Source organism: Neltuma alba, unplaced genomic scaffold (genome assembly GCF_004799145.2).
Source record: "Neltuma alba isolate B1F8T4 unplaced genomic scaffold, ASM479914v2 tig00013826_pilon, whole genome shotgun sequence".
Classification (NCBI taxonomy): Eukaryota; Viridiplantae; Streptophyta; class Magnoliopsida; order Fabales; family Fabaceae; genus Neltuma; species Neltuma alba.
Genome location: NW_021637930.1, coordinates 1 through 21,294, shown reverse-complemented (window position 1 = coordinate 21,294; position 21,294 = coordinate 1). Strand labels below are relative to the sequence as shown.

Here is a 21,294-nt window from a genome sequence, read left to right as displayed (position 1 = left end):
TCCACAATTCCTATAGTCTCTCCTCCGAAGAACTTGCCTCTCAGCTCCTTCTCCAGATATCCCAGTCCTTCACTCGCTTCTTCAATCGCCCTTTTCCCTTTCCTTTCCTCCTCCGCCGTCCATGGCTGCCCTGTATTGCAGGCAGCAACTGTCCTCCCAAAACAAAACACCATCTTATCACAGTTCAATTTTCTATCCATGGCTTTTCACATATGGATATATATGTGTGTGTGTGTGTGTATATATAAACCTATATATCTCATTTTGCAAGACAAACCATATGAAAGCAACTACAAAATGAATATATATGAAATCCTACAGTATAGAATACATCATGATCCAAACTAGAAGGAAGGTATCTAAAGAACACGGTCAAAAGAAAACAATATCAGGATGGTGGCTATAAAATGGTCGCCAACTCTCAATAAGGGAGTGAATTAGATTTTTTTAATTTGTTACTTTCACTCAGTCTACTGTCCCATAGATGATGAGCACCCTAAGCTCATCAGTTTTAAATTGTCTACATCTGATTTAAACGGTCTAGATTTAAAATATTTAATTAATTATTTTTAAATAAAAAACTATTTTTTAAAAATTGATCATTAAGAGATTATCTTTATTTTAAATTATATACACATTAAAATAATTATTTTGAACAAATAAAAATAAAAAGAAATAAATCGGATTATTCAAATGAGATGTAATGATCCAGATCTGATAAGCTTAAAATGCTCATCAAAATGACGAATACCGAAACTGAATCCCCTCGAAGCAAGTACCTCATAATAGAATTAGATTTTTTGATATGTTGCTCTCCACTCAGTCTAGTGCCTATTAATAACCTCCTATCAAAGCTCTTAATAATTACTAAATGTGACCAAGTAAACTCTAACCTGACTTGAGCCAAAGCTAACTAATAGCTATCAACACTTGGGATATTTAATTAATAAATAACAAATATGATTGAAGTATGGAACAGATTTCTATCTACATCAACTCAAATTCATTCATACTTGACATCTTACAGCACAAGCAATAATTGGGTAGAGGAAATTAAAGAAAAAGAGATTAAGAGGAGGGAAAGAAGAGACCTGATCATCGATGAACCTTGACCAGAAGCGAGCGAGGGCTCTTTGATAAGGGTCGAGAGGGAGGATGGGGTAAGTTTTCCAGGTCTCATCCATGTATTCAAGTATGACAAGCGACTCAGCTATGGCTTGTCATTATGAACAAGCACTGGCACCTTCTTGTGGATGGGATTGTACCTGAGAAGAAGTTCACTTTTTTTCCTGATGTCTTCTTCAAAGTGTTGGTACTGAACTCCTTTCAGCTTCAAAGCTATCTGAACCCTGCGAGCGTAAGGGCTTCCTCCTGACCCAAAAAACTTCACTTCTCCATATTCTGCTGCCATCTTCCTTAGCTTCTGAACTAATCTTCAATGATGCATCTGTCTCGGCTCACAAACTCTGTTTTTATAGAGCCAAACCTGCTGGTAGCAATTCGTAGTTAAATTATGGGTTGGTCAAGGAAGATAGGCGTAAAAGTAATATATAATGAAGAATTGTGTGTGTACGTTTTGTGTAGTATATATACAGGAGTGATGTAAGAGATCATATATTAGCCTGTTTGGTGTTGAAAATTATAAATACTGATCTAGTCCATTGTTACGCTCACATCACTCATTGGAATGAAGTGCTGTTGAATCAAACCATGAAATTGATTTAAAACATTGATTTTCAAGAAATGCTAGCAATTTTGACTTTAAAGAAGACATTAAATTCAATGAAATTGAATGGCTGATATTATATTTATTAACAGCTTAGAGATATTTTTTATATAATATGCTATATTCAGTTCTTAATATAAGAGTTAGATGCCCTATTTATGGATACTTAGAAAATTAGTTAGTGTTATCGTACCTAAAATATTTTTATTGATCATGTGTACTGAAATAATCTTTTGATAAAAATCTTTTAACATGTGTAATCATGATAGAAATTATTAGATAAAAAATAGATAAATACGAGAGAAAAAGTGAATTGCTGTCCAAAGAGAAGTTAGAGGAGACGATTTTCAAGTACTTTTTTTTAATGCAGTTCTCCTTCTTCTTCATTGTTTTCAAAAACGACAAATCGCGCAAGAATAAATTATTTTTTCGCATGTTGGTGAAATGTCAATTTTAACTGAGCACTTAAAACAAGGGACAGTCCCTATTGGCGATAAGATAACGTCGTCAAACGTCGGATACATTACCTAGAAAATGGTTTCTTTATTGTTTTTTCCATGGACAACCTATCCGGCCGGCTTAATTACAAGATTATGATATTCAAAATGTCTGACCTTAAATTTAGGAAGCACACGTATTGGATTTTTATTTGAGCCGAGATAGTGCCGCTCTTTTCAATCACAGGAATTAAATTCAAGACTTAGAGGGCATTGGATCTCTTACGCCCCTTAATTCAAATTCAATTAGTAAAGATAACTTACTTCTGAACGCTAAATTAAATTTTACAAATTGTGATGATAATGTTTTTTGTTTTTGAAAATTGTTCCGGGTTAGTAGTAAAATTATTGTACAGTGTCTTAATTTTATCTCATATATTAATCTTTTGAAATGTAATAAATATTCTTAATCTCTGAATTTTGGTATTAAGCTCTACGAAGCATGTCGTTAAAATTAGAATAAATTACATTTGTTTTTCCTATCTTCAGCTAAAGTACATCTTTTTTTTAAAAAAAATTAGGGGTTAATATAATTTTTAGTCTCTTAAATTTGCTCTAATTTTCGTTATAGTCTCTCAAGTTTCAAATTATAAGTTTTAGTCCGGATAAAATTATCTAAATTTTTACTAGATTACATGAATCAATATTTTAAATTAAAAAAAAACTTAAAAGACAAAACCTATAATTTGAAAATTTAAAGGACTAAAAACAAAATAAAAACAAACTTTAGGCACTAAAGTTTGCACTAACCGATCATTAAAAAAAAAAAAAAAGTTTGCATTAACCCAAAAAATTTAGATAGCCATCGTTGGACCCAAAATAGAGTAACTCTGTTTTCGTTATCTGCAGTGCTTAAACTCTCCACTTAGTACCTTCCACTTAATTCAGAATGCTCCATTTTTTTTTCCCAATTACATAATTAATGCTTCATTTCGTCTTGTGTTCCATCAGTAAGATTAGTGTTTGTTTCATCGACGACCAGCAGGTATTAAACCAGAAAAGATCAGAAGAAAAATCATAAGCTCCATATGATTTGAGCTGAGAAATCAAGCTAAGAGCAGAAAAATTAAACCGGAATAGCTTTCACATTTTATGGTTTAACCATTGGAACAACAGAGCCAAACATGAAAAAACAGAACAACTTCTCCTTTATTATAACTAGATAATAGTCTTCCAGAAAAATTCAGAAGACGCAAATCATGAACTCAAACTCTAGCCAGTGCGAGATTTGAAGAATGCAAAGAGTTTATCTCTGGGAGGCAGAGCTTGCTTTACTATAGGATGAGTGGAGAATTCTTGACTCCATTTGTACAGCTTCGGGAATTTCTCAGAAGTGAGCAATTGTAAGCCTGCGATTTCTTGCAATATGTCAACCCAGTAACCCACGAAATTGGCAGAAATATCTACGAGTCCAACGTCGTCTCCTCCGAAGAATCTCTTGTCGCCGATTTCATTCTCCAGTATCTTCAGTGCTTCCATGGCTTCTTCCACAGCCTTCTCACGCCCCTTCTCATCGCACCAGAACGCATCCCATAACGGAGGCAAGCACTGTGAAAACATCAATTTCTTCAAATGCTCAGTTTCAAATCACAGAATATCGAATATATCAGAGAGAAAAAAAACGAACCTTTTCATCAACAAGCTTAGACCAGAATCGAGCAGAGGCTCTGTGATAAGGGTTTGGAGGGAGGAAGGGATTGGATTTCCAGGTCTCATCGATGTACTCAACGATGACGAGAGACTCAGAAATGGGTCTTCCGTTGTGGATGAGGACAGGGACCTTCTTGTGAACGGGATTGGACGTAAGAAGCTCTTGGCTTTTGTTGGAGAGATCTTCTTCAGAGTAATCGTATTTGATTCCTTTCAACTTGAGAGCCAGCTCCACTCTGTTGCTGAAGGGGCTGGGCCATTTCCCCAAAAACTTCACTTGTTCTTCTTTTGCAGCCATCGTCTATCTGAATGCGATAAGCTGTGTAGTTGCAGTTAGGGTTATAGTGTTTAACTTAGAAATCATCTGGTCAACGATGGCGGATTGGTTCCTTGGAGTAGGTAGGTAGGTAGGTAGGGAGCTTCCTGAAATCTTCGTGTTATACAATATGACCTCATCATCTTCATTTTTTCTGCGTTTAGGGTCTTAGCCGTCCTCATCGCCGCAATATATTATTATTAAGCGTGGACCCTTCCCTTCCCCCCCCCCCGGGGGAGGGGGAAGAAATTAGATTAGAGGACGGATTTTATCTTCTGCCTCGCATTCACTCCCGTGTTTAATGTCAGATTCAAACAAAAAAGAATAATATTTTTTTGATAATAGTTTGGTTTGGTTTTGGAGGACTCACTTTAGTTCAGGACTCAAACAAATTATCCATTAATAACGTCCACACCAGCAACAAAATTTAAATATATTACTACCTCCGTTCCTTAATATAAAATCCTGTTTGATTTTTTGTTCGGTCTTAATTATAAGACTCCAATCCATTTTGTCTATCATGTTTATACATTTTTTCCAAAATAGTCCTTTTAATAATGATAGTTTTAGCCAATACACTTAATTAGCAAGGATATTTTAGAAATAACAACACTTATTTATTACAAATAACTAATTTAACTTATTTCTTTAATCTCCTCAAATAAGTCAACTGGGTCTTATAATTAGGACCGGAGGTAGTACATAAGAAGTAGTTGACTAATTCAAGTAGATTAAAAAAAATTTGTTAAGTTAATTATTTATAATAATTAAGTGTTGTCTATCTTAAAATATCTTTACAAATCATACATTAGCTAAAAGTATCATTCAATTAAATCTTTAACATATGTAACTATTACAAGAATTATTTTAAAAAAGATGGATAGATATGGGAGATAAAGTGAATCAATATTTTATATTTAGAATCAAATTTAAAACAAACTAGCTCTTATATTAAGGTATGGAAGTAGTATAATATTATGGAGTATAGATAAAATATTTATTCGACTGGGTTACTTTTGTGGGTGTCATTATCATTATCAGCTTCATCATTTTACATGGAGAAGAATCAAGGCTAAGCATTCTTTTGTTTACTTTTTTGGTACAAGGGCTGAGCATTCTAAATGTGGATCCAGTATCCAAAACGTCGATGGGTAGATTAAAGCATATGGGCTTGGGCCATTCTGGGTCTAGCTAAAGTTGAATTGTAGTATTACGTTGTTCATCCTTACCCCATAAAACATAGACATTTAGCCCATTCTTCTCTTTAACGGAGTGTTTCGTTTTCTTTTTTAATGTTGGTATAAAATAGAGTAGTTTTAGATACTACCTCCGATCCTATTTATAAGAGTCAATTGATTAATTTAAAGAGATTAAAAAAGTAAGTTGAGTTAGTTATTTGTCCTAAATAGGTGTTGTCTTTCCTAAAATATTCTTGCTAATCAAGTGTATTGACTAGAACTATCATTGTTAGAAGGGTTACTTTGGAAAAAAATATATAAATATGAGAGACAAAGTGGATTGGGGTCTTATATTTAAGACTAAATTAAAAATCAAATAGGGTATTGTATTAAGAACCGGAGGTAGTAAGTAATAACAAAGGCAATGTAAAGCAGGTGTATGAGTATAAAAACAAAAGCAATTCAATGTTTAGACAGTGAAAAATATGATTTTAATTTAGTTTATAAAAATAATCGAATATAACAAAACCATGAGATTGTTTAATAATATAATTTAGTAATTATATCATTTTTGGGTAGCATATATTTTGTGTGTCGCTCTGGCGTGAACTTTTGCTCCCAATATATTATCATAATTAATACTACTTTTGGTCTTTAATATAAGAGCCTTTTTAACTTTTATTTTGATACTAAATATAAGACCCTAATCTACTTTGTCTTTTATATTTATCTATTTTTTTAAGGCAGTCCTTATAATAATAGTAATTCTAATCAATACATTTGATTAGCAAGGATATTTTAGAAAAGATAACACCTATTTATTATAAATAATTAAATTAATTTTTTTAATATGTTCAAATTAGTTAATTAAATCTCATATTAAAGACTCGAGATAATATAGTTAAAAACACTCGAAAAGTAGTAGAAAAGGGAGAAAATCTGGTTAAATGAAAAGGTGCAAGATTGCATGAAAATTTGTGACAGCTCCAATCCACATCTCTGTGACATTCAAATTTCAAAATTGTTTCACATTTAATAGAACCCAATGCTACAAGTTCATGTGTTATACACTATGCAGCTTCAAAAGCTGAACATGGGGCTAATTTGAAATTTCAAAATCTGGTAAAAACAAAACAAGAAAGCTAACCCTTGAAACGGAATAAAGAAAGAAAGTAACATACCAACGTCTGTCTTTGCCTTTAATGGCAGCACGAGAATCCTGAGGGCTTTACCTTCCTTTTTTTTCAAATCCAGACAAAACTTTATTCGCATTTTCCATCAGTCACAAATCAATTGTGACAAGTTTTCAACTTAAAGTGTGACCCAAACTAAGACTAGTTCATCTTAAACCAATGGTCTCTTCCACAATGATTTCTAAGTTTTTTTTTTTCCTTTTCATTTTAATTTCACGAATATATTTTATCGTATATTATCTTTTACTTTCTTTTTAAAATATGCAATTCCGGCGACGGCGGGATATTGGCCACTTTATGCCCCAACGGCAACGGCATAAAAAAAAAGACAACCCCTTTTCAGGCATTATTTATCAATTATATAGGTTAAGTTCCAACCAAGAGTAAAAGCATGTTTGATAATATCAGGCCTGTTTAAAACAGTTTATAAGTAGTTTTTTAATAGTGATTTACGAAATACGAGGCAAGTATGTGAGAAGAGTTTTGTCTCGACTTATGTGAAACGTGCTTATAGGAGATTTCTACCGCTCTTCAAAACAGGCACACTATCTTTGATTCTAATTATAAGATCTGGTTTATAGACTACAAATAGGATATTATAATTACGACCGGAGGTAGTATATAGACAATTTTTTAATTACGACTAAAACGAACGAAATCAAGATATAATTATAAAAAATGGTCGAACAATTACGACAGAATACATAGCATACAAGATTTGTTTTTGGTTCGCTTTTTCTCACCATCCCTCTTTCATATGGGCCAGTCAAACATATTCGAAAATTTGAAAGCATCCCGCAACTGTTTGATACGTAAAATTCCTCAGTTAGGGTCTTAACTCTTAAGCATATTTTCTTGGGGATTATCTTAATAAACACTTTTTGAAAATAGGGATATATATATATATATATATATATATATATATATATAGTCATAAAGATTCCACATTTTAGAGAGAGAGAGACTTTGTAGCATCAAAGTCTGGCTGCTAAGAGCCAATCCATTTCAAAACCATCCTTCTTATTTAATATTATTTGTTATATGCTTTTCCACTTCAAAAGCAACCTTGTAAGATTCATTCTTTGTACTGCATTTTGAATATTTCACCCATAAGTTCCCTCACTTACATTAATCACCAAGCTTAAAATTTATACTATCTTCGATCCTTAATATAAAAGCTTGTTTAACTTTTATTTTGATCTTAAATATAAAATTTTAATATACTTTGTCTCATATTTATTTATTTTTTTAAGACAATCCTTGCAATAATGGTAATTCTAACTAATATATTTGATTAGCAAAGATATTTTAGGAAATACAATACCTATTTATTATAAATAACTAACTTAACCGGTTTTTTTAATTTATTCAAATTAGTCAACTAGTTCTTATATTAAGGACAGGAGGTAATATATACCAATCATAACTCCTTCCTTTTCTTCAAATGATTTTTTTTTAAAATTTTATTCCTCTTCATTACGTAAGGATGAGGTATATTGCTATCCTCTCAAGTCTTCAACAGAGATCACTAACAAACCTCGTTTACGTTTGAAGCTTAATTGATTAGCCATCTCCTTTTCAAAAGATGAAACCAAAAGGCAAAATCTTATTACAGAGTCATACTAATAAATACCATACATATATAAAACGAAGAAATCATTATTGTTATACTTGGGATTAGGATTAACGGTGTCAACTTTAGTGGTATGATTAACTTTAAGCTTGATATATAAGCCAAGAAACCAGAGAGAGGGAGAGCCCCACACCAGAAGTGCTCAATCAAGTCGCTCTCTCTGAGCTCATTAATTATGGACAGTACTTTAATCCAACGCCAATATCATCTCAAGCATTGTGTCCCCTTATCAAGGCTCCGAACATCCACCAACGCCAATCAAAACCCATTCTCCAATTTGGGTTTCTGGGTCTCCAAAGTCTCTGGAGGTTTTTGCTTGAAGAGCATTCAGTATAACGATCACGATATGCCCGTTAAGGATTGTGCTTTCTGTGCTTCCTCACCTGAGCATGAAGATGAAGAGGAAGGTAAAGCTTCAAAAATGGGGAGCTTCATTCAGAGGATAGAAGCTGCCGTGGAAGAAGAAAAGGACACAAGAAATAGAGGTAAGATTGAAACTTCTGCCAATACGAGCCAGGATAATAGTCGCGAGAGCAGTTCTAGCTCCGATATATTCTCCTCGACGGGAAATGAAGAACAGAGTCGGAGTAGTTCGGAGGAGTCGACGTCATCTTCGTCGCCGCCTTCAGTGAAAAAGCCGGTTCATCAGAAAAATCCTGCTCCAGAGCTCACCCTTTCTCGTTCAATTGTTCATGGCGATCAAAAGCGTTTCCACATTAACAAACAGGACTCTGAGATATCCGGTACATTTCATTTCTCGTGTAGTCATTCTCAATCTTACTACTTCTACAACGTACATGCCTTTTCTGATGATTTGGTTCTGATTGTGATTGTTAGAGATAGAGATGATGAAGGAAAGGTTTGCAAAACTGTTACTTGGCGAAGACATGTCTGGCTGCGGAAACGGGGTTACTACAGCGTTGGCTATATCAAATGCCATAACCAATCTATGTGGTAATGGTCATTAATAGGATTGTCTTTAGTCACTTCTGAAATGACATATCAGAAGATGCTCTGTTGGGATTATTACTTGTTTCTCATATCATTTTTGAGTTTGCAGCCACACTGTTCGGGCAAATTCTGAGACTAGAGCCTCTACCTCAGAAGAAGAAAGCCATGTGGAGAAGGGAGATGGAGTGGTTTCTTAGTGTCAGTGATCATATCGTTGAATTGGCTCCTATTTGGCAGACTTCTGCAGATGGAAGTAAGGTGGAGGTAAAGCTTCGTAAACAATGGTTTTTGAATTCCAGTTGGGCCTGGGCCTAACTTTTGAAATCAATCGGACTTCAGATCCGGCCCAACAGCATTTATATCCATTGATTCATCCACAACCATGGTAAGAACTGACAATGTTTTCTGTTTTACTCGTTGATGAAACAGGTCATGGGTAGCAGACCTCGGTCGGATCTTTATGTCAACCTTCCAGCTTTACGCAAACTAGATAACATGCTTCTTGTGAGCATATTTCGCTAACATTCATTTTTCACTGTACAGATTTGTATACGAATAAGCCATTTTTCATTTAATGAAGGTGTTTTTGCAGGATATATTGGACAGTTTTGTGGATACAGAGTTCTGGTACGTGGATCAGGGGGTTGTTTCTGCCTCAGATAATGAAGATTCATCTTCTGCTCTAGGAAGAAGACTTAAGCATCATGAGGAAAAATGGTGGCTTCCTGTTCCTCGAGTCCCTCCTTCTGGTCTTCGTGAACGTGTAAGAAGGCAATTACAGCATAAACGAGATTGCACCAACCAAATACTAAAGGCTGCCATAGCCATCAACACTATTACTTTAGCTGAAATGGACATTCCAGAGTCGTACCTAGAATCTCTTCCAAAGGTATGTACTCATACATCATGGTTTTATATGATATTAGAAGATGTAGGTGATCAAATTGCTGACCCAACATTGTTTCAGACGGCACGAGCTGGCTTGGGCGATCTTATTTATGGGTACATAGCGTCAGATCAGTTTGCCCCTGAGAGTGTAGTAGACTGCCTTGATGTATCCTCTGAACATCAAGCCATGGATATTGCTAATCGAGTAGAAGCTTCCATTAACATTTGGCGTAGAAGGGCTAATTCGAAACCTGTGAACGGCACAGCCAGATACAGCTCAAAAACATCATGGGAAATGGTCAAAGATCTGATGGTTGATGGAGACAAATGGGAATTGTTCGCTGAGAGAGCAGAAAGCATTATTATATCCTTAAGACAACGATTCCCTGGTCTCCCCCAATCAAACCTAGACATTAGCAAAATTCAAGACAACAAGGTTAGCATTCTCTCATTTCCTTTGTTCCATTGGATGATCTTGATGATCAATGAGTATAGCCATGAATTAACTTATAACACAAGCTAACTGTTTGGACCTGTTCTATTGTTAGGATGTTGGGAAGGCGATTCTAGAGAGCTATTCAAGGGTACTGGAGAGTTTGGCATTCAATATAGTAGCACGTATCGATGATGTACTCTATGTGGACGACTTGACAAAACATTCAGGGGATCGTTTTCCAGTGCCTATGCCAAGCACTCCATCTAGGATGTGTCTCACACCAACATTAACTCCTCCAAGAACGATGAAACCTTCCAAGGAAGAAAAAACTCCAATCATCAATAGCACGACCAGGAACAATATCGTTTCCCAACGAGGGGGAGGAGCCAAGAGAGTTTTGACAGATTTTTTTACCATTGATACCAAAGGGCAAAGTCATCGGAACTCAATTTGATCATCCCCTCAAGATACTGGACCAGGGATAGCAAACTGTCTTTGGATGAATTTGTTGTAGATGAAAAAGAATATATGAAGAAACTACTTGGAGCCTGATTTCAAAATATTGGCATTAGCTTAGATATGTAGTTTGTAGAGTATTAAAATTTCACGACGAAGACGATTCTAACTGGCTTTTATTCTTTCTTTTCTTTTTGCTTTGAACTTTGAATGTTTTTCTTCGGCCAAAAAAAAAAACTACGAATTTCTACGGATACAGACAAGGGAAGCTAAGGAATGACATGGGCAGCGAGTAGTATCTGGCCATCTTAATTAAATGTTCAAATTTCCAGGGAAACGGTTGGGATTGCTGTACACATGAAAGGGAGAAAAAGACAGTGGGGGCATTCCGAGAATTGAACTCGGGACCTCTCGCACCCTAAGCGAGAATCATACCACTAGACCAAATGCCCTGGTGTGGGGGACCCTTTTCATCTTAATCAGTCTATTTATGTAATTTACTGTTTTAAGAGTTCAATAATTAAACTTTCGGCAGACCAATTCACTTAAAATATTATCTTGAGCTAATCCACTCAATCCTCTCTGATCCTTAGCAAATTCCCCACCTTACCCTCACCATAAACCCTCCTCTCTCTGTGTGTGAAGCCAACCACCACCATTTCTCTAGAAAACAGCAACCGGAAAAATCACATACATTCTCTTGGATGTCAAAATTAGCTTAATTTGTACCTATTATAATATTTCACCAAAATGTAACACCTAATTAATTAATTTGATTAGATTGAAGAAGGTGGTTAAATTAATTAATATAATGTATTTTTTTTAAAACACCCTAATCATCTTTTTTAATTTCTCCATCTGTTTTTCACTTGATTATTGTTAAGGAAATATTAATAAGATTAATTTGAAAAAAATTAATAAAAAATGTCTTAATATATATATATATATATAAGTATATAACCAATATCAATTTTTAAATTAGATTCTATGTTAAGGGCAGAAAAAATAACAACTTTGATTAAAATGTTATTTGTCATAAGTAATGTAACCCTCCTTCCCACACTTTCGGAGATCATACATTTTCATAAACTGACGACCTATTTGGATAACTAATTCCCAAATAAAATGCTTCAATTTGTTGATAATGTGAAGCCAACCCTCCCTTTATAATTTACTTGAGCATTTTCTCAAACAAATGCCTAAAATCATCAATTCCTCTTATGAACCAAAATGCTGGGGAATAAATATCACTGTTTCTAGCAGAGGATCTATATATTCTCCCTCTTTAAAATGGTCTGATTTCTTAAAACGAAAAGCGACCTCCATATTAACATAGTTTATTGAAAATTTTAATCTAATAAAAGTTTGCACCCTTTCATTTATGTTTCAAATTAAATAATTGAGATTGAGGCAGCAACATAATATGCTCTTTTTGTCAGCACATGGTGGGTAATAATGTCTTGTGCACTTATTTCTTTTATGTTTCGAGTAATTCTCATATAACATAATGAAACCCAATAGTTATAAGTCTAAAAGTCAAATTCAGTATATACCCCAAATTAGGCTATATCTTCGCCTTTAATTTCAGAATTTAGCAACTTTTAGATTAAAAAAATAAAACAAAAGGCTAAAATACCTAAACATGGTTCAATTATTGATGAGAGAGTGCAGAATAAATGATAAATAGATCCTTGGATTCACCTTTAATCTTCATTAGATTTAGCTATTCTCTTCAAGAAAGAAAAAGTATATTAAAAAATTCAAATAGGTATATAAGTATTTTTGTTACTGTAAAATTATATCTACCGTGTGAAATATATTTATTAGACACTTGCTAATTGGGGCCCCGGGGGGGGGGGAGGGAAGCGAAGAAGCATCATTGTGTTCATACTTAGATAATGACAAAGTATAGTGGAGCAATAAGAAAATATATCATTTGCAATAATGCAACCTCCATTAATTCCAGGAGGAGATTAGACCAGCCACTTTCTAATTCCAATTAGATTATAAAAATCCCTTCACAGCCAAAGCACTCTTCAACTCACAGTAAGTTCACTTGAGGGAAGAGAATCATTTTCAGAAAACCCAGAAATGGAGGCTCCTGTGAAATTCCTGTGCATTCTTGGGATGCTAGTGGTGTTTGTGAGCACTGGGGGTTTTGAGAGGGTTGAGGGTGCAGGGGAATGTGGGAGCTCTACCACACCAGATAATGAGGCTCTCAAGCTTGCTCCTTGTGCTGCAGCATCTCAAGATGCAAGTGCCAGTGTCCCCCGGAGTTGCTGTGCTCAGATCAAGAAATTTGGGCAGAACCCTAATTGCCTCTGTGCTGTTCTGCTCTCCAACACCGCCAAAAGCGCTGGAGTTAAGCCGGAGATCGCCATCACCATCCCCAAGCGCTGCAACTTGGCTAATCGCCCTGTTGGCTACAAGTGTGGACGTAAGTATTATGATATGTTTGGTTTCACGTTGAAAACTACCAAAATATGCATTTATTCTTTCTTTTCTTTGCTATCCTAACATATATGTTTATGTATCAAGTGTGACTAAACTTTAGTCAGGTCCAAAATTCAACTTGATTTATACCTATCACTAGATAGATAGCTATTTGGCCAGTATCGGTTTATTTTATCAGTTCATTTTTAACATAAAATTGCTGATTTTTGCAGCTTACACTCTTCCTTGATAGAGGAAGCTGAGATAAAGGAGGACAAGGCTTAAGGAAGACAATAGCTGTTGGCAATAATTGTGAAAATAATTGTGTTGTATTCTCCTGTAACTTTAATAAGAGCTAGCAGCTCTTCATTGTCCATCCTTTATAATACATGACATTCCAGTTTTAAATGTCTCTGCAATAGTCTTCAATTAATCCCTTCTGTGTTTCAAAACCCAGGGGGGGGGGGGAGAGAAGAAAAAAGATCTACTTTTTACCTTAAATGATCCCAAGAAACTGTCTAATGCTCGAAATTTCGAATTCCAATTGAGCTAATTACTTGAGACCAGATTACACAGAGGCATACAACTTTAATATTTCTTCTCTGATCTCAACATGAATATAATGCTTTGGCCCAAACAAAGACCGACAAACCTAAACGGGTAATTGGTTGAGATCGCACAAACTGTCTCAAGCAACAAACGTCAATAACTAGAATTCTATAAAGAACTTTCTCTTTGGAAGGAGACACTGACAGTTCTTAATGGCATTGTGACTCAGATGTGATGGAAAGAAACTAAAGCCTAAAAGTGGAACTAACATCTTTGTCATGAAACTGCATTTAGCACTACACATAAGAAAGGAAAGAATGGATCATCTTTAACGACCAGACACAACAACTGCAAGATGTCTCTCTCTGTCCCATAATTAATGTTTAAGTACAGACATTCTGATCAAGAAGTAATCAAGGATAAGAACAATTAAATGGACAAGTTCATTAACACTGTTAGAAATTTTGCCCTCTGGACCACACCTTTCTTTTTTGGGGTCTGACAGGACCACAACTGTTCAAGATGGGTGTTTCTAACTTCTAACAGCACATGGCAATGCCTGTTCTTTTAGATCATGCAGTAAAAAGATGGTTCAAGAACAACTGCAATTCAGCGAAGTTTAAGGAATATATCAAATATTTCCAGAGAGGCTTATCATTACTTGTCAAAGCCCAGAATTGTGTTGTTTCAATGTTTCAGATATTTGACAGTACTGAAATTCAGTAGTTCATTACTTCACACTCAAGAAGTATGTATCATACTCTCTGTACGAAACACAGGCTAAACATAATTCGAGACCTTTGATTACTATAATAAAAAAATACGCAAGTATTTCAGTACACATTCTAGTGGAATCTAATATTTGTTTATATATGTAGCTATTCCCGACTCATCTTGCCCTCACTTTTGTGCACTAGAAAAATGAAAAATCGCATCAGAAATAACTAATTAGTAGTAAATATATATGTAGCATGTGTTAAAACTTTTGTATGAAACATGGCTTGAAATTTCAAGTTCCATATACATAGGCTGAAGATTTTGTCTGGGAGATGATATTTGCGCCTGTCAATATCTGCACTTCCATATAAGTTAATTTGATACGAGTATCTTCCATAACATGGACTCATGAACAGTTAATGTTAAACTAACAATTCTTTAGTATAACCCCTCCCTTTAAGTAATTTCCAGAGATATCTCACGAGAAAATAGATAAATTCAAATGCCAGTACTTTGACGATAAAATTATATGCACCTTTTATCAAAAACATTGCGTCCCGACTCGTGGCCTCCTCAATAAATATAAGAGCAAAAGTGGCAAGGCTGAAATCTCTGTTCTTGATAGATGTAACCCATATTAATTCTTATTTGTTCATTTCATCTGCAAAAAGAAACTACCTTGATGGAAATTGGAAAGTGAGGTGGCAAGAAAACAAGCTCTCTTTGTTAGCATACTGCGAGTAATGGCAACACCTGGAAGGCTCAAGTCCAAAAGAAATGCTTTGGGAAGGATTTCACCTACTTTGATTAGACAGGAAACAGAGAAACAACATTGCGTTCATACTTTAAAACCATAGTCTTACTAACAAAGTGAAGTGGTACAATAAGAAAACCCATCACTTGTCTTAGTGCAACCTCCATTAATCCCTAGTGGGTGATCCCTAGACCAAGCACTTTTTAGGTCGAATTTGGGCTATAAATACCGCATCACAGCCAAAACATTCCTGCATCAAGAGATAGTGAAGAGGTAGTAGAAGAAGTCCATATTAAAAAAAATTTCAAAAAAATGGAGGCTGCTGTGAAGTTCCTATGCATTCTTGGGGTTCTGGTAGTGTTAGGAAGTGTTGGATTGATCGAGAGAGTTGAGGGTGCAGGGGAATGTGGTAGAGGGACCACACCAGATAATGAGGCTCTCAAGCTTGCTCCTTGTGGTTCAGCAGCTCAAGATGAAAACGCTAGTGTGCCTCAGAGTTGCTGTGCTCAGGTCAAGAAACTTGGTAAGAACCCTAGCTGCCTCTGCGCTGTTCTGCTCTCTGACACTGCCAAAAGCTCTGGAGTCAATCCTCAGATTGCCCTTACCATTCCCAAGCGCTGCAACTTTGTGAATCGCCCCGTTGGTTACAAGTGTGGACGTAAGTATCTATGAGATCAGTATACTATGATGAAACAGAATGCTTTGGAATTATACAATCACTATATAAGTATTATTATTCATTTGACCTTTTTTCATACTGTGCATACATTTCAACATCCATGTGCCTCTAATTCCAGTTTTCTGATATAAAGTTTCTGACTTTTGCAGCTTACACTCTGCCTTAAATGACAAGACAAGAACAACGAGGACTGGCTTAGAGACACTATTAATAGCTGCGAGCAATTACTTGGACAATAACTATGCCGTATTGTCTTGTAAATTATATCCAATAAGAGCTGGCAGCTCATTTGTGTCCATCCTCTATAAATTATGTGATTCGAGTTATATAATCTAATGATTCCCTTTTTCAATTACTCCAAAGGATTTGATTAGATTACCATAAATTGACTCGAAGACAAGCTAATCATCATACCCAAAAGGAAAATTGGAATATTTAAGTTACAGTAACTAGGTTGTTAAGTCTAAACGTGGCAAGTAATGTCTTTGTCGAGAACCAAGAATCTCTAACACTATAGTCAAGGAGTGCATAAAAGGATCTTCTTTTTAACAAGCAGACACAGCAACCGACTCAGGCCTGTGTCCCACCACGGAAGGATAAGGATTGACATCAAACGATTCATACTGTCATGTTATGATTGGGGGATGTCGGGAGACTCTGAAAACTTAGAATAAGGAAAACTGAATGGACAAGTTCGTTAACAAACTGTTGGACAGCTTTCCAGATGACAATCAATAACTATTCTTGCTGGGCCACACCTCCTGAATGGTCATTTTAACTTTGTGCAGCTGCGTGGCAGTCTCCGGTCTCTTGTATTTTGCAGAACAGAGAAACTTCATGAACTACAACCTATGGTTTTCCACTGTTTTCTGTAATATTTGATTGGACCAGTTTTAGATAAATTTCATGGCTAAAGCTGTGATTTTATTAGTTTTTTCAAAGCTGCTTTAGTCTTTGAAAATTAGTGAGCGCAAGAGTTAAATCCCCAAATAAAGGGGCAAAAAAAAGAAGGAAAAAAATCTCGTTACCCTAATGTCCTTTGATATACTAGTCAGTAGACCAAGAATGGATAAAGAAATCAACAAAAATTACTATTTTGGAGCTCAATATGTGCTTCATTTAACTAAAGTTAACTAGTCTAATAGTTTAGGTTCAAAATTGTCTATACAGTATAAAGTTAATTAACAAGAGGATCAGAATTCTGCTGATTATTAAAAGAAATATAATGGCCTTGGTTTATTTTTTCCCTTCAGAAAACGCAGCAATAATCCCTTCACTGGAACATCAACAACCATCAGTGTTTAGCAGTGAGGGTTCAAACCATCAAGAAAGGATAAAGATCTTGAGCAAAATATCTAGATGGTTAATCAGAGAGACTTTCGGTAGTGTAGATTTTCATCAGGAAATTTATGAAAGAAATACACATTATACAGCTTGCAGGAACAAAAATCTACTAAGCTTGATAATGGTAGAGAGAACAGGGAGTTCATTAAGCTTCTTAACCACACAAATGTACAATGGATTTGGGTAATACCTCTGCCATTTGCTCATTCATCTGAATTAAAGAGTAAGAGGAAACCAGCAGAGAGGGCTTCTTCAACTAAAGAAAATATACAGAGGGCCTAAAATATTCATAATCATCACATCTCAATTACAAATTTCAAAGTAATGGGAAATCAGCAGAGAGTAACTCTTACTTCAAAGATACATGGAGTTCACAGGATACAGAAACCTTAAAAGCTTTACAATAAGCATGAACGAGTACAAGGTTGGTAGCAGTAAAGCAGAAGTAATGTGAATTTTTTCATCACAGTATGGCTTGCTCATTCGGATATAAAGCTAGCAGCCATCAGCTGAATTCTTCCTGCTCTGTAACTCTCTCCCTTCAGCAAACACAGAAACTGCTAACTCATCTATCTTCCTATTTACCTGCAAGTTATATAATTGGCAAATAACTAATCAAATTCTGACCATGAATACAGAAAATATAACCAGAAACATATTTCTAAAGAAAAAGGATAAGATCCTCTCCTATCCCTCAAGAAACTCCGGTCATCTCCCTGAGGCTTCCTTTGAATTTGACCAAATGTTTAAACTTCCAAAAACGAAAAGCAGTGATCTTGTAAACAATAAGGCATTTAAAAAATGAGAATATCCAGAGTGCCATTCCAATTTATTTCAGAAAGTCAAATTTACCTTTATGAGCGTATAAATTGGCAAGTATGATCTTAATAATAGAGAGATCCTGTAAGACAGAAAGGTACAAGAAATCAGAAGAATGATAAGCTTGACGCGCGCGTGCGCGCACACCCAGAGGTAGGGGGAGAGAGCGATAAAATTAGACTAGTCAATCGAGTCTAAAAGGAAGAACCACATATCTATTAGATAAGCATATACCTTTCCACCAGTTGCCTCTTGAAGCGATTCCTGAATCATCTTCCCCCACATCCTTCTTGTCCTGTAAAAAATAATAAACCATATTAGGGATATAAAATAGCAGCGAATGCATATATCAACCCAAAGAGTAGCTGTTTATTTGCAATACCTTGATTTGACTTGAACTCAATACAGGGCCTAGTTAAAACGGTTATTACAGTTTTACTAACATGATAATCCTCCCGTTTAAGAAATACGCAGGCCAGTAGCCGTTGCAAGCCAAGCCATTGACAAAATTAACCAAATAACCAAAAGAAAAATAAAAAGTATAGAAATTTAAAAACAACCTTAGAGCCAGCAAATTAATTACTCGAAACCATCGAACGTATGTCTATGGTTTCCTATTTTATCTTGCTGCTGCTTTTATATTTTTGGATTGGTTTTTTAAGTTCATCTTAACATAACGGCACTAAATGTGATCCCATTTTGCAGCCTAATTCAAAAAACACTTGGAACCACGGAAAAGGTGCCAAAAGTGCTCGCCTTATGGTTCCAGATTGTATGTATTCCGCACTAGCCATTAATGGTGCTTTACCTCGGCACGATATATGGTAGCTGTAATTCTCTAAAGGGAGCAACTAGTATGCATCATTCTCTGAAATAATTTCAGGAAATATATGAAAAGGAAATAAATGAAAGAATACACTTGCCAAAGAGTTTAATCCTGCATTTTCTGTACTTTGAGGGTGATAGTACACGTCCTGGCCTCCGTAAAAGATGGAAGAACTAAGGGGGCAAGGCTGAACTCTTTGCTCTTGATAGATGGAACTCGTATCCTTATTTGCTCTGCTCTGAGTGTCATTGTCATGCATCCTGGAGATATCATCTGCAAAGGAAAATAATAAGGAAAGCTCACAAATTAATCCAAATATTGGATACAGGGTCAAGAACTTGTTGCTTCATATATGAAAATATGAGAAAGCGCACACTCGTAAATAGAAGAAAGCTCTCCATAGGAATGTCAAACAAGATGAGGATATAAGCACTGAAGATTATGAAAAACAGATGCAAAAAGAAATGATCAAGAACTACCATGTGATTTGATCAAATAACACCCAATATACAAATCCGTAAGAAGAAAGCTTAAATCAGAGTAAACCTACCACGAGTTCCGCTTGGAGTTTTCCCCCTCAATTCAGAACGCAGAGATTCTCCCCCTAACATCTGAATCAACACAACCATGTAAAATCTCAGAGAAGCTAATAGACTTGAAATGAATTTGATGATGTTTGAACTGAGTTATAGATTCAAAACAAAACATCCGAGACAAGCCAAATCCAATCATTTAATAAACAATCTTCTATAAATGCCCATTAGCCAAAAATAGAGGAGAAGCTCAAGAAATGAAATCAAGACCTTTGAGGAAGGAGAAAATATGGAGCCGAAAATCCCAGAGGATGAAGACGGGTGAGACTCGTTGGACCCAAAGAGTTCAGAAGTGAGTGAAGAAGAAGACGAACCCAATTGATGCTTCTCTCCCATTCTCTTTCGTGAAGCCCCTCAAGTCAAACTCTTAACTGAATCCTTTGAGCAAGAGTGAGATTTATAAACAGACAATCCCACAAAGAAACATCAATCACCGCCTGAGGAAGTCTTCAAATGAGAAAAACCCGATTAAAAATTTTCAATGGGAAACCAACAGGTAGAAGAAGAAAACGAAATAGAAAAGGGGGAGGCACGTGAAAGAGTCACTCACGAGAGAGAGAAAGTTCTCTTGATTCTTGAATTGCAACGAAACCGTCGTTCACAGCACAGCCATTTATAAGGCAGAAAAGACGGCCCCCGAAGGTAAAAGCTTGCATTTTTTATTTTTATATTTTATTATTAATATTAATATTAATAGTATAATTAATTTCTGGTATTTTCTCCTCGAAAAAGTCCTCCTCTTCGTCTTCGCCGACGAGTCCTCTCGTCTGCAAGACACCGAGACGACGAGAAACGAATTTGCTCTGCACCTCAGTTTCATGTTGCTGCTCTCGTTCTTGAACCTTTAACAGATTGGCGCCACATGGGTCCCGGGAGCCCTTCGAATGGGACCCACGAGCAAGCCCCAGCCTTTAACTTCCACCAGGGCCTACTGGATAAGGGAACGGATTTCTTATTTAGTCTTTTTATTACCCAATTTTTAATGTATTTTTATATAGTCCATATTACTCACAACTTATTGCAAACGATATATATTTATATATTCCTATATTAATTGAGTTTATTTATAAATTTCTACTGAATAAATATTTCATCATAAGTATATATGTGACTTAAACTTCGAATTCTCGGTTTTGAATTTTTCGGTAATATTGTAACATAATATAAAAAAAGAATAATGCAAATTAGATATTTTCCATTCATATACGGAGAGAGATAATGATTTAAGACAATATCGTTGTATTTTTTTGGGCTAAAACTAACATGGTTGAATGATTGATTTAAACGTAATGAATTAGAATTTTATATAGTAATAGTATAAAAATAATATGAAAAGGAATAATTTAAGATAATGCAAACTGGATTTTTTTCCCCCCTTCCGCTATGTTTGGTACGGGATTTTTGGAGGGGAGGGGAGGGGAGTTGCTCCCCTCCCCTTGTTTGGCTGGTGTAATTTTTTAGGAGGGGAGGGAAGCCCCTCCCCTTCCCTCGTTTGGTTTAAGATGTTTTTTAAGAGGGGAGGGATTCTTCTCCCCTCCTCTTCCCTTCTAGCCTCCCCTCCAAAAGTGGGGTTTTTTGGAGGGGAGATGAGAGATAATATTTTAATTCCTTATATACCCTTTTGATTTGTTAACCTCTAATCAGGCATAAACATTT

The 21,294-nt window shown here is 35.5% G+C and overlaps 5 protein-coding genes, 1 non-coding gene and 1 pseudogene across 6 annotated transcripts; 3 read left to right on the top strand and 4 right to left on the bottom strand.

Moving 5' to 3' along the window:
- Positions 1-5: 5 nt before the first annotated feature.
- On the bottom strand, positions 6-1,493 carry LOC114739256 (probable glutathione S-transferase; annotated as a pseudogene).
- A 1,762-nt stretch (positions 1,494-3,255) lies between these two features.
- LOC114739253 (probable glutathione S-transferase) lies at positions 3,256-4,256 on the bottom strand. Its single transcript, XM_028927300.1, has 2 exons — positions 3,851-4,256; positions 3,256-3,771 (listed from the first exon to the last, which is right to left on the bottom strand). Exons 1-2 carry the CDS (start codon positions 4,169-4,171, stop codon positions 3,436-3,438), a joined length of 657 nt encoding a protein of 218 aa, XP_028783133.1. The 5' UTR covers positions 4,172-4,256; the 3' UTR covers positions 3,256-3,435.
- Positions 4,257-8,384: 4,128 nt separating this feature from the next.
- On the top strand, positions 8,385-11,022 carry LOC114739252 (rop guanine nucleotide exchange factor 7-like). Its single transcript, XM_028927299.1, has 7 exons — positions 8,385-8,936; positions 9,031-9,147; positions 9,254-9,408; positions 9,574-9,648; positions 9,737-10,033; positions 10,112-10,468; positions 10,581-11,022. The coding sequence occupies exons 1-7, from the start codon at positions 8,540-8,542 to the stop codon at positions 10,920-10,922; spliced, it is 1,740 nt and encodes a 579-aa protein (XP_028783132.1). The 5' UTR covers positions 8,385-8,539; the 3' UTR covers positions 10,923-11,022.
- Positions 11,023-11,304: 282 nt separating this feature from the next.
- Positions 11,305-11,376, bottom strand: TRNAP-AGG (transfer RNA proline (anticodon AGG)). The gene has a single exon. It is a non-coding gene; the product is annotated as a tRNA-Pro (tRNA).
- Positions 11,377-12,943: 1,567 nt separating this feature from the next.
- LOC114739255 (putative lipid-transfer protein DIR1) lies at positions 12,944-13,817 on the top strand. The gene is made up of 2 exons (XM_028927302.1): positions 12,944-13,361; positions 13,591-13,817. Exons 1-2 carry the CDS (start codon positions 13,016-13,018, stop codon positions 13,605-13,607), a joined length of 363 nt encoding a protein of 120 aa, XP_028783135.1. The 5' UTR covers positions 12,944-13,015; the 3' UTR covers positions 13,608-13,817.
- Positions 13,818-15,637: 1,820 nt separating this feature from the next.
- Positions 15,638-16,411, top strand: LOC114739254 (putative lipid-transfer protein DIR1). The gene is made up of 2 exons (XM_028927301.1): positions 15,638-16,035; positions 16,206-16,411. Exons 1-2 carry the CDS (start codon positions 15,690-15,692, stop codon positions 16,220-16,222), a joined length of 363 nt encoding a protein of 120 aa, XP_028783134.1. The 5' UTR covers positions 15,638-15,689; the 3' UTR covers positions 16,223-16,411.
- Positions 16,412-17,532: 1,121 nt separating this feature from the next.
- LOC114739251 (uncharacterized) lies at positions 17,533-20,374 on the bottom strand. The gene is made up of 7 exons (XM_028927297.1): positions 20,189-20,374; positions 19,849-20,085; positions 19,596-19,656; positions 19,143-19,318; positions 18,454-18,514; positions 18,253-18,301; positions 17,533-17,985 (listed from the first exon to the last, which is right to left on the bottom strand). The coding sequence occupies exons 2-6, from the start codon at positions 19,972-19,974 to the stop codon at positions 18,285-18,287; spliced, it is 441 nt and encodes a 146-aa protein (XP_028783130.1). The 5' UTR covers positions 19,975-20,085; positions 20,189-20,374; the 3' UTR covers positions 17,533-17,985; positions 18,253-18,284.
- Positions 20,375-21,294: the final 920 nt, after the last annotated feature.